This window comes from Mesoplodon mirus, assembly GCF_964341445.2.
Source record: "Mesoplodon mirus genome assembly, chromosome: 5".
In the NCBI taxonomy this organism is placed as follows: Eukaryota; Metazoa; Chordata; class Mammalia; order Artiodactyla; family Ziphiidae; genus Mesoplodon; species Mesoplodon mirus.
Window position 1 is genome coordinate 93,757,406 of NC_138980.1, and position 12,239 is coordinate 93,769,644.

The window sequence follows — 12,239 nt, forward strand, 5'->3', positions numbered from 1 at the left end:
TAATAATACCCTGCATTATTGTTAAGATGTTAAGAGGATTTGCATATATGTATATCTTGATAATGATATAATGGTAGTTATTATTATTATTTGGTCCTTTTCTGTAATCTTATCATTTAGCAATTTAGGCATTTACATTCCATTTATTTCTATAGTGTGTGTTTTTTTTTTCTCATTTTCTGTGAAATCATATATTTTTGCAGATATTTAATTTTCTGTTGTCTATGTAAAACAGTTTAAACTATACATGTATTTTAAACTTCACAGAAGTACGATATGAAAGTGTGTATTTAGTAATGACATTGTGTGTGTGTGTGTGTGTGTGTGTGTGTGTGTGTTTTCATGAGGGAATGGGGACTTCGGTACAACATACTATGCACAGGCAGAATATTTCTCAGAACTATTGCAATCCACATTCATCTATATACTGAGAAAAGGCACTGTGCAATGTACTATGATATTTTCTCTTTTATTTTACTTAAAAATCCCCTTTCTGTTGATTTCATGACTCACTTAAGGGGCATGATTTGCAGTTTGGAAAATACTGTTCTAAAGGACATAGAACAAAATAGTATTCAATATTGGTCATTATATGTAATGGAGAGATGATTTTTGAATTTTTTTTTGCTGAACCAGTATTTTAACCTTGATACAAATGTTTTAAAGTTATTTCAAAAGCATACAATCTCAAATGAATTTGAAATTGTTTCATCAAAAGCAAATGTAATGATAAAATGGTTTATTTTCCTTATGGTTTTTAAACATTTATTGATGCAACACAAAAATGCTTTTTTTTTCTTTTTTGACAGATTGGCTATTTGGTCTTCTTACGACTTTTTATATATTTCCTTCATGGTCACCTGGAAAGTTTTAAACAACATTTACTTAGGCTTCAACCATATTTATATGGTAGACTGTCTTTTATTTTCTATATTTAAAAATGTTTTATGTTATTTTGAGAAGCTCAGACTATCACTATAAAGAGTATAGGCTAGGGCTTCCCTGGTGGTGCAGTGGTTGAGAGTCCGCCTGCTGATGCAGGGGACACGGGTTCGTGCCCCGGTCCGGGAAGATCCCACATGCCACGGAGCGGCTGGGCCTGTGAGCCATGGCCACTTAGCCTGCGCGTCCAGAGCCTGGGCTCTGCAACGAGAGAGGCCACAACAGTGAGAGGCCCGCGTACCGCAAAAAAAAAAAAAAAAAAACAGACAAACAAACAAAAAGTATAGGCTGTATATTATTTTTCGTGAAAGATAATAGGTACAGTACTGAAGAGCACAGCTTCTGGGCGAGACTGCTTGGGTTTTACTTTTAAATTTCCTACTTAACTAAGCGTATGAACTTGTCCGTGGCTCAATTTTCTTATCTGTAATATCTAACTCACTGGATTTCAAGAAAGTTAAATTCATATTTTAGTAAGGTAACCCTAGTGGTGATGTAGTTGCTGGACTGAGTAAGGAGAGAGTGGACGCAGGGGGTCCATTAGCTATGACATTCATACAGGCAAGAGATGTTAAAGGTATGAACTTCTAAAATGGGGATGGATAGAGTAAAATAGTTTTGAAAAGTTTTTAGGAGATAAAAAACACTGAACTTGGTGATCCCTTGGATCTAAGCTATATATACGGGAAAGTGACAAATTCAGGATGAATCTTAAATTTTACATATTGACTAATAAGGTCAAGATAATGGTGCTCTAAACTGAGAAAATTTTGGAGAAACATTTGGACATACTGAATCTGAAGGTCACTCAGGTGTGTATACCCAGTTGGAAACAGAGGTTTGGAACTAGGGAAATAAGTGAAGCCTGGGAATCGCTTATTTCATGGGTATCAACATGGATCATTTGACAGTCAACTGTTAACGTGGATGAGATAACCTGGGAATGGGAGGTGGTGGTGGGGAGAAATTTATTCTAGTAGTAGAGTCTTGGGGGACATAAACATTTAATAGATTATTGGAGTAACAGACATCAACCAGTAGAGAAGAATTAGTAGAGAAAGGCGCGAGTGATGATATAGAAAGCCAAAGAGGGGAGAGTCCAGAAGATCAACATTATCGAGCTGTAAAATCATTAAACAATAGGAGGTCTGAGACGGGTGATGGGTTTCTGAAGTCAGAAAGTCATTGTTCTTGGGAGCATTACCAAGTGGAAGCAAAGTTCAGATTGGAGGTAAACTGAGTGAAGGGAAAGTTTAAGCATAAGACAAAGGTGGTGAACTGTTTTAAAAAGCTTAGCTATGAAAGGAAGGAGAAATATGTCAATAGTTTGGATGAGAAAACAAGGTCAAAAGAGGAGAAGATTAATATGTTGTAGGATAAGAAATCAAGAGACTCAGGATGCAAGAAAGGGAGTAATATTTGATGGGAAAAGCCATAGAGGAGGGGAGGAGAAGGTAATAGTGCAAATGTTTTGGATACAAGTTTTGATAGGGTCTGAAACCAAGGCATGGCTGTAGATTGACAGTATAGGAATTTGTGTCTACTGTATCACTTGTTTTGCTTTCTTCATTACATTATAAATCTCTTTTAACTCCTCACAGTGTTCAGCATAGTGATTCATCAAGTATTCAGGTAGTTGTGGCAAATACATTTTGAAAGATTATTTGTATAAAACCTCAAGTTCTTACACTGGCTTGTTATTGTTGATATATCACAAGAACACCAACATTTTGTTTCATATAAGGATAAAATCCTAGATATTGTCCTCTTATCACATGCTGTTAAGTGGAGCCCTACTGAGGCTACATGTTCATCTTCAGCAACAGGTGGATTCCTACCTGAGGCCATTAGTTACTGCTACTACCTACCCATACAGCCATCCAATAGAAGAGTGGTTATTACTAATTTTTCCACTCAAAGATTGTTTAAAAGTTTGTAAAAAGAACAGCACAGAGATGGTTCTGTTAAATACCACACAGTCTTATCTTAAATGACATAATTGTTGCTGTTGTTAAACTATGTATTTTTAAAAACAACAATGACATCTTGAAAAGAATTAAACTGGAGAATGTTGGTTTAAAAGCAATGACATTGATTACAATATCAGATTATCCATTATGAATAGTATCTATTCTGACTTGATTTATTTTCATCTGGAAGTTTCCAGGGATTGTTGTGTAGTAACTATACTTAATTGGGCATTCAACCATTATGTAATTGCTGTTCTGAATTATATAAACTCTTATGTATGAATTATTTACCTTGTAGTTTTCTATTATACCACCAGGGGTCATACATAACATTATTAATCTTCACTAGATGGGGAAATATACAGCAGTTTCAGCTTCTTAAGTACTGAATTTAATTATATTTTAATAACTAAAAGACAAATGAAATGCAGTGTGAGATGTTAATGAAATATTTCTCTCAAATTATTTTTCTTACAATAGCAATTTCTTTCTCTGGAGAATTATATTGCAAGTATCCAAACATCTTTTCAAATGCGCAGTGTATTCTGAAAATCTTGGAAATTGTATGTAAAAGAGAACTCCTTTCTCAATCAATTTTTAGCCCTGTGGAAGACAAGAATTTAGATTCTGAGATGGTGAGTATATCCTAGCACATGACGAATCAGATCAGATTACTATGCTTAAATAATCATGCTTGCTAATTCAGTAACATGGCTGAAGATGAATTTAGCTGCAGAGGAGGAGTGAACAGCACAGACATTAAAGTCATGTGCACATTTCCTGGACAGTAGTTAGTAGGATCAGTAGTGGGGCATCAGTATCCACCACTACTACTTTAAATGGAGTAATGCCATAATACCTTCTTCCTTATAGATTCCATCTCAGCTGACTAATTAAAAATTGCAACATAATTTAGATTGACTTTTAAATGAGCATTTTAAGATATTACATTTTTATTAAAGGGAGAGTGTGTAAAGTACAGGCTGTTAATGAGAGCAAGTGTAATATTTTTATGCTTCCATGATTCATATGTAATAACATTTAATATGCTATTAAAATCAACTGAAATTTTTTTAATGGTTCAAAATTGAGAAAGTAATACCTGGTATATGATACATCTCCTTTTAATTTCTAACTTAGATATTAATGATCAACATTAGAGAAAACTATCTGTCCCAATTATATATAATTCCTTGGTATGTAATAAGCTATGATTTTACAAACAGAACTCCAGTGTTCATATACCTTATAGGCTGATGTACTTCAAAAGTCAAACTTCAATCTTTGGGGCTTGTAATGCCTTTATTTCCTTTTCTCACATATATTCCAAAAGAAAGCAGTGAACACTTCAAAACCTTGATTCTTTTATTATTTTATTTTTTCTTATATATACTTATTATTTTATAATTTATAAATAGAAATTTTGTTTTTCTAATAATTTCTTAAAAAGGAGAAAAATGCATTTAATATGATGCTAGTTGGAGCAACTAAGGAAATTTAAGGAAAATTCTTTTTTAAAATAATTTTGCCTGTGAGTTGCCTCACAGTTTCCCTGTGCTTCCCTTGGGCCCTTTCCACAGCTATCTAAAATTTAAGTCTATAGGAGGAACATTTAACCACATCTATTTGTGTTCTTTCTAGGAGTTAGTGTTTTCTTTTTGGCTCATAACTTGGTAAACCATTTATATAAAGAGTGACGTATACTAAGCCATTTGAACCATTTGATTATGCTTACTAATGAACACACATTGCTTCATGCATAAAAAGGATCTTGTTTTAAAGTTTCAAAAATGTTTTAACATTAAATTTATAACCTAAGATACTGAGCAACAGAAAAAGCACTGACTCTCAAGAGGAAGGGCCTGTTCACCAATTGACTATGTGATCCAGAGTAGGTCCATTAAGCTCTCCAAATCCCCATTTGCCTATCTTTAAAAAAGATACCACCAGGTACTTCACTGGCAGTCCAGTGGTTAAGAATCCACTCTTCCACTACAGAGGGCACGGGTTTGATCCCTGGTTGGGGAACTAAGACTCTGCATGCTGCACTGTGCAGCCACAAAAAAACATATATATATATATATATATATATATATATGTATGTATATATATATGAAGTGAAGGAATAACTTCAAAAAAAATAAAAAGACACCACCACGACCATAATCATTATCATCATCATCATCATATTTGCCCAAACTAATCTACAGAGTTGTTGTGAAGACTGCAAAAAAGCATGTGCCTTATAAATTATTAAGAGCCATGCAAACATAAATAATAATTATTGAAAAATATACTTAGGAACTCACTTTAACTTAGTTAAATGTAATAATTTTTTGTCTAAGGACATGCTTATGCTGACTAAATAATTGTGCTTAACTGTGTAGTTAATTGCGCTTAACTTAATATAGTGATGATTTGAGTGTTCTTCCTTTAAACAAATAAGATCCTGTGAAATCTTGACAACATGAGTGTTCCACTTGTGAGGCCGGCAACTTTCAGTGTTAATTCTGCTTCTCCTTGAATCAATCTGTTTTTGTCACTCTTGGTGCACATATACAGCAAGGAAATGGAAGTTCACTGCTTCTATACAGTTAAGATCTACCTTGGTCTGAAGTGAAAGAGGCAAGAATGTCAACACATGAAAAGAATATATCTGCTTATAATGGGACAAGTCACTAAGTCTCTGTGCTTTTTTCCACTTTTAGAACAAAGAGGCATAGTTTCAGTCTTTTTAAGTTCTATTTCACCTCCATACATGAGATTCTATGAAGGTATTATAACAGAATTTAGCCTCTCAGACTTATTGCCCTCCTTTGTCTACTCCCATTACCTCATAATATAAAGAATATAAAAGGTAGTGTAGCCACAGTGCTGCTGAAAATTGCTGGTTCAGATGATTCAGTGGTGGATGACTTTTTTTTTTTTTTGCGGTATGCGGGCCTCTCACTGTTGTGGCCTCTCCCGTTGCGGAGCACAGGCTCTGGACGCACAGTCTCAGCAGCCATGGCTCACGGGCCCAGCCGCTCCAGCGGCATGTGGGATCCTCCCAGACCGGGGCACGAACCCGTGTCCCCTGCATCGGCAGGTGGACTCTCAACCACTGCGCCACCAGGGAAGCCCAGGATGGCATATTTTAATGTTGTCCTCCAGTTTCAGCCCAATTTCTCCCGTACAGTTTAATCTAAGCCAGGCTCCCTAGTTCAGCTGAGTATTTACCCATTCAGTACCCATCTGTCTCAACTTCTGGGAGAAGTAAGGGTGAAGAAGAGAGAAAACTGGGACTATAAAAGATATACCTGTATTCATCCTCTCTCCCTTTATTATTCATATGCTACAGTAGAGGATTTGTGGGTTTATTCCTACAGCTCATATCCTTCAGTAATGCTAAGGGGTCCATGACAGCATATTTTGGCCACTGTAAAATACTTTATTTTTAATATATTATAAGCATTGAAGTAGAAGCATAATTTGTTTTCAAAGTGCTATTATAAAATTGCTTTTAAAAAAGGAATTCTGTAGGATATAGGTATTAGGATACACACAATATGGGTGTTGGTTCTGTATAAGAATAGGAAATCTCCTTTCCCTGCTGCTGGGACCCATTTCTCCTTTTAATGTTCTTTCAAGCTGATCCAGACACAGGGTTTCCATTGACTTTGACAAATGGTACACTTTAATTGGCTCTGTGAATTGCAGAGCCTGAACACTGGATTGGGTTTTCCACTCTGTCCTTTGCTCACTAGCAGAGCTGAATTTGTTAAGCACACTTGTCACATTATAATAATAACATGGTTCTTTGGAGTAGGTAGATTCAAATTCAACAAAAATGCAGTAGACCGTTTACTAAATAGTTGCATCCATCCTAAAGTATTGGACAAATAGTTTTCTGAAAACTAAGAAACATATAGGATTTACATTCAAATGTATTAGCAGTCTCATCCTTTAGTGCTTTAAGTACAGTACTCAGTAAGCTAAAGGCACTATCTAAATTTGGGACATTTTATGCTGTACTGTAATTATAAATGGTTACTAGGAATTGGGTTAGACTGAGACACAGGTTCTTTAAAATTAGGAGCAGTATCCTATGATTCATGCCCTGTTATTCAGGTAATGCATTTGTATTGAGGGGTCCTATCATGGCAATGTCAGCTATCCCTCAAATAACTGAAAACAAGGATGAAACTCAGAAAGCTGTCTTCTAGCAGCCACAATAGAGCCCATGCTTCAGAGTTCATTTTTGTTATCAAAGAGAGCCTGGTCAGACACTCAGAGCTTCTCAAATTTGCACAAAATTCAAGCTGATAGGGTTACCTGAGTTCTCAGCCGACAGCAGATTGGCAACACTTTGGTAGGTGGGCTTCTGTCTTTAGAATGTACGCTCTGCCCACTGTCTCCACAGTGGGAGCTGGTTCCAAGGATGCAGCCTTGAGACCGTAATGTGTTGCTGAGACCATTTGGATGGTATAGGTGATTGAACCTAGTTAAAGCATCTACATAAACCTTAAGATCCTGGAGGGCAGGTGTGGAGATCTACTCTCTTGCAGCTGCCGAAGAGAAGTCTCCTGTGTAAGTTTCCTTGCTTGTTGAACTGCCACCTGCCAATCTGGAGTGGCCTGCCTCTTTCTCAGGTCTCCCCCAACCTTGTTCTCCATGTATGGCGGCCAGTTTGCAAACCAGCATAGCCCAAAGCTGGGCAGCAAGTGGGAGAGATGAAAGAACTATAGGAAGTGGGAGCACTTCCTATAGGAAGCACCCCCCCACACACACACCAAAAAGATGGAAGGGGAAAAATAAGTTCTAGTTCTCTGGGAGTCATTTAATGCAGTGCTCAGTGCTTTTCAAGCTATCTGTGTAGAGGGTAAAAATCCCTCTACGATTTTTAAGGAATTTTCCAGACCGTCACAGGCTGATACTTTTAAAACTACAATAATAGTAAATTACTAAAAATAAAATTAAAAAAATAAATATATAGGCATTAATTTTTTTACTAGACTGAAAAGAAAATTAACTCAAATTTTGTAAAAGTTTCTAAATATATATTCTTTATTTCTGTACTCTAGTTAAGTTTGCAGAGGGGATTTATCTGCCAGCCTCACCTTGGGTGGGACTCATTTAGTGTAAAGGCAAAGAACTCTACACCACCTAATGGTTCAGAGCATTCCTTCCTCTTGGTCTGCTACACTGATGATGTACGTGATGATTGTATTAAATTACATCATCATTATTATATTAATTCATTCTAGTTTGGCAAATACATTTTTTCTTTTGAAAAAAGTAAAAAGCAGGGAAGAAACTTTAGCAGAATTTCCATGCAAATGCTTGAAATATATAAGGATATAATGCATAAGGATAAGAGATAAGCCTCACTTATTTGGAAAATTCCCATGTGTGGCGGGTTCAAGAACCCTTCAGGAGCACACATGCAGTTGGTAAAACTGGTTTTATTATTTGTTGCAGAGAGAGAACACACATCCAGAGGACTATGTGATGTCTCAGTTAGAGGGTGCTAGCATAATTCTGTTATAGGATTTGGACTTTGGTTGGGTGATTTGGGGGAGGCTCTAAAGAAGCAGGGATTCTCTTTAGATTTGATGCTGCCAGAAAGTAGGGGCAATTCTGATTGGGTGTTTTGTGGGTGGCACAGTGACTTTTTGTCTGTGCTTAGAAACAAAAATATCAAGTGGCTTTGTGTATTTATCAGAGCAATATTGTCTGAGGTTGATATTCTGTGAGTTTATATCCAGCAGGAGAACAAAATGACTTGACTGTGAGCGCCAGACCAGCTTGTAGTAATATTGATGTCAAATCAGTTCCGGAAGTCAGAGGCTTCTTTTTTCTTTTTCAGTGATAAGTAAAAATGGTATCATATAAAATTAAAAATCAAGCTTAAATATTCTTCATTATCTAAATCCTGATCATTTCTTTTTTTTTTCTTTTTTTTTTGGTTTTTTTTTTTGTTTGTTTGTTTTTGTTTTGTTTTGTTTTGTGGTACGTGGGCCTCTCACTGTTGTGGCCTCTCCCGTTGCGGAGCACAGGCTCCAGACGTGCAGGCTCAGCGGCCATGGCTCACGGGCCCAGCCGCTCCACGGCATGTGGGATCTTCCCGGACCGGGGCACGAACCCGTGTCCTCTGCATTGGCAGGCAGACTCCCAACCACTGCGCCACCAGGGAAGCCCTGATCATTTCTTTACCAAAGGCTTTTGGGAATTTTCTCTGGTGATGGTGTATAAGCTTGTTAATGAGAATTTTTGACCTAACTGAATAGTCTCTAGCCATGCAATGCACAACACATGATTTAAAAAAAAAACCAAAGTATTGATTGTTTTAAATTAATTAGTCAAGCCATCCACAAGTTTCAAAACATATCTACCTACATATGTATTCAGAATGTTTGCAACATGAGGGATGTCAGGCATCCAGGCTCAGACTGCTAGAGCAATTTGAGAAAAGAATTTCATTTATATGGGTTCCACTTTTGGGGAAGACTCTACCACAAAGCAGAAAATTGAGTTATTTAGATGAAATATGTACATATACTGAAGTCTGCACATCTCAGTCTGATGACTTACATTATTGTAGGATAAAGCTTTTTTTGGGGAAATTCTAACATTCTAAACACCGACTGGTTTCCATTTGCTTTTGTGGATGATTTTTCCCGAGTCGGTAGCCTTGTGCAGAGACTTTATCTTACTCCTGTCTTTATTGTCAGCGTCTGTGTTCCTGACATAATGCAAATCAATACACATCTGTGAGACTTAAATAAGCAGTTGACTAGAAACTTAAAACTAAGTTTAAAATTTTAAACTTAGTTTAAAATTTATACATGAACTCTGGCTTTCTCTCTTAAGAGTACTCAACATGAAAACTTTCTTTAAGTATAGTCTTGATGTTACTTTGTATAGTAAATGAGAGTTGTAAAATCCTTTGGAATCTCTTTAAGTGTTTCTTTTGAGCATAAAAGAATAAAATATCAGCTAAATTAGTAATTTGAGTACATATCACAGGATGTATATTTGAATCTTTACTGTTGACAAAAATTCAATGGGAGTGCTGTGTCTAAAAATAAAATCAAGTTTCTTTGTACCATTTACTTTAGCAGATCAGCTAAGTCTATGAAACTGTTAGGAAGCACTCTAAGAAAAAAACATATAGCCCATTTGTTTTCTGATTTTGTAGCCTTTTAAAATAGTTACTTTGCAGACATTGACCACATCCAGCTAGGCAATATTTTGGTCCTTAAAGTGAAAATCCACATTTTAAAACCCAGTTTGCTGTTTGATCATTGTTCAAACTTTCCCCTCTTCCCTCCCCCAGGTGTCAGGGAGAACTAAGTCATATAGGTTTTAAGAAGCACAATTGTGTCTAATAGTTGTCCCTTAGCAGATACAGGATTTTTGTCACATTGTGGAACTGATGTCATTGAACACAAGGGATCCATGTGAGAATATATTAAGAATTAAGTTCAGGTTAACTATATATACTTACAAAAATGTATTTAAGTAAATTTAAGTAAATGTATTTAAGTAATGTATTAAGAATTAAGTTCAGATTAACTATATATACTTACAAAAATGTATTTAAGTAAATATACTTAAAAAATGTATTTATGTAAATGTATTTAAGTAAATATATACTTACAAAAATGTATTTAAGTATATTAACTATATATACCTACAAAAATGTATGTAAGTAAGACATTTTGTAAGTAATACTTACAAAAATGTGTTTAAGTAAAACTGTATTTAAGTAAAATGTCATTGAACACAAGGGATCCATGTGAGAATATATTAAGAATTAAGTTCAGATTAGCTATATATACTTACAAAAATGTATTTAAATTGCTCCACTTGGTGTAACATGGCGTAGAAAAAATATGCATTTAAAATTTATTTTCATGTTTATTCAAGTCAAAGAACTCTTTCTCAGGTATATTTTATTTACAGGAACATTTGCGACTTAATCAGGAAGGATATGAAATTAACCACCTGCTCTGGCACTGTGTTGCTGTCCGGACTTGTGTTCAGAAGAATAGTCCCCAGTTGAATAAGGTGCTTGAACATCTCATCTTTCATAAAACCCTGCTTCAAGAGAAACACTGGTAAGAGGGATCCTATAAATCCAAAGTAACTCATGGGGAAACCTTTGTGTTTAAATGTTAAATAACCTTTGTACTTAAATGTTAATCACACCTTAGTTGACTATGAAAAAAATTTATAATCTCAGTTCCAAAGGCAAGAGCAATTTATATATTTTGTATTAGTTCATTTCATCAATAAATTGTTCTTATCTTTTTTTTTTTTTTGGCTAGATGAGCATGCTTGTATTGTGTTGTTTGTCTTTATTAAAGGAAATTTGCTATTGGTAACCTCATTCCCACATTTAAAACATCTTTTATTTTCCAAGTTGTTAAACAACAATGAAGTACAGCTTATTATCCTTGGAGGAAATATACTAAGATTCTGTTTCTTTATGCCTTATTTGTAAAGTAGAAGAGAAATGACTGATAAGTGTTAGTTTCCTCCTATACATGTTAATTTGAAAAGGGAAAAAGAAGTCTTAAATTACTACAAAAGAGGACATGGGTTAATGGAGGAAAAAAGAATTTTAAAAGAGTATTTCTGAGGAAATTAATCAGAGGATATCCCTTTGCAATATTTGAGGATGATCAGAGATTTGAATTCCTTTTCCACTACTAACAATAACAATAATATGTTGTGCCTTAGCAAGTTGCAAATTCATATGTTTTTCTTAAAATTAGTTCCAGTTTTTAAGCCTCTGGCAAGCCCACTCTGCACAACCAATTTGTACATGTAAATTCTAAGAGTCTGGTATATTTCTTCTGGACAAAAGCTGTTTTCCAGTTTCATTTGGATGTTTTGGGGATTCTAGATCAAGTAAAGATTACTGGAGAATGGCTTAGAGCGTGTCTAATTCCCTTGAAATAGCCTATTTTAGAGTCTTGGAAGACTCTAACTTGATTTAAAAATAGCAAATTATATTTCAACATATAAAAGTAAATATTGTATGACTTGTCAGTTTATTTTCAAGGTATTCTAATTACCAAATAAACATGTTTAGATAACTTCTGAGATAGTAAAAGTGGCTGATTAAAAATATCTAATTCTGAAAGTCAAGAAATTGTTTCTTTAACCAATTTTCATTTTTACTTCATTGCATCAAACTTGATTTAATTTAATTTTTCAATTATTTCTTTTTGATAGGTTTTTTTTTAAACTTAGTATTTAATAGATTTAGGGGTTTTAGGGATAATACAAGATTATTCTTACTTTACAAATGAAGAAAGTGAGGCCAAGTTTATTAGG

General features: G+C 35.0%; 1 protein-coding gene across 1 annotated transcript in view; it reads left to right on the forward strand.

Moving 5' to 3' along the window:
- The window catches only part of TMEM232 (transmembrane protein 232), a gene marked incomplete at its 5' end in the record, with an annotated part of 240,883 nt that overhangs the window by 28,785 nt on the left and 199,859 nt on the right, over positions 1–12,239 (forward strand). The window contains 3 exon segments of the mRNA XM_082621232.1: positions 810–909; positions 3,393–3,547; positions 10,860–11,014. Coding sequence (XP_082477358.1) covers positions 810–909; positions 3,393–3,547; positions 10,860–11,014 — 410 coding nt within the window.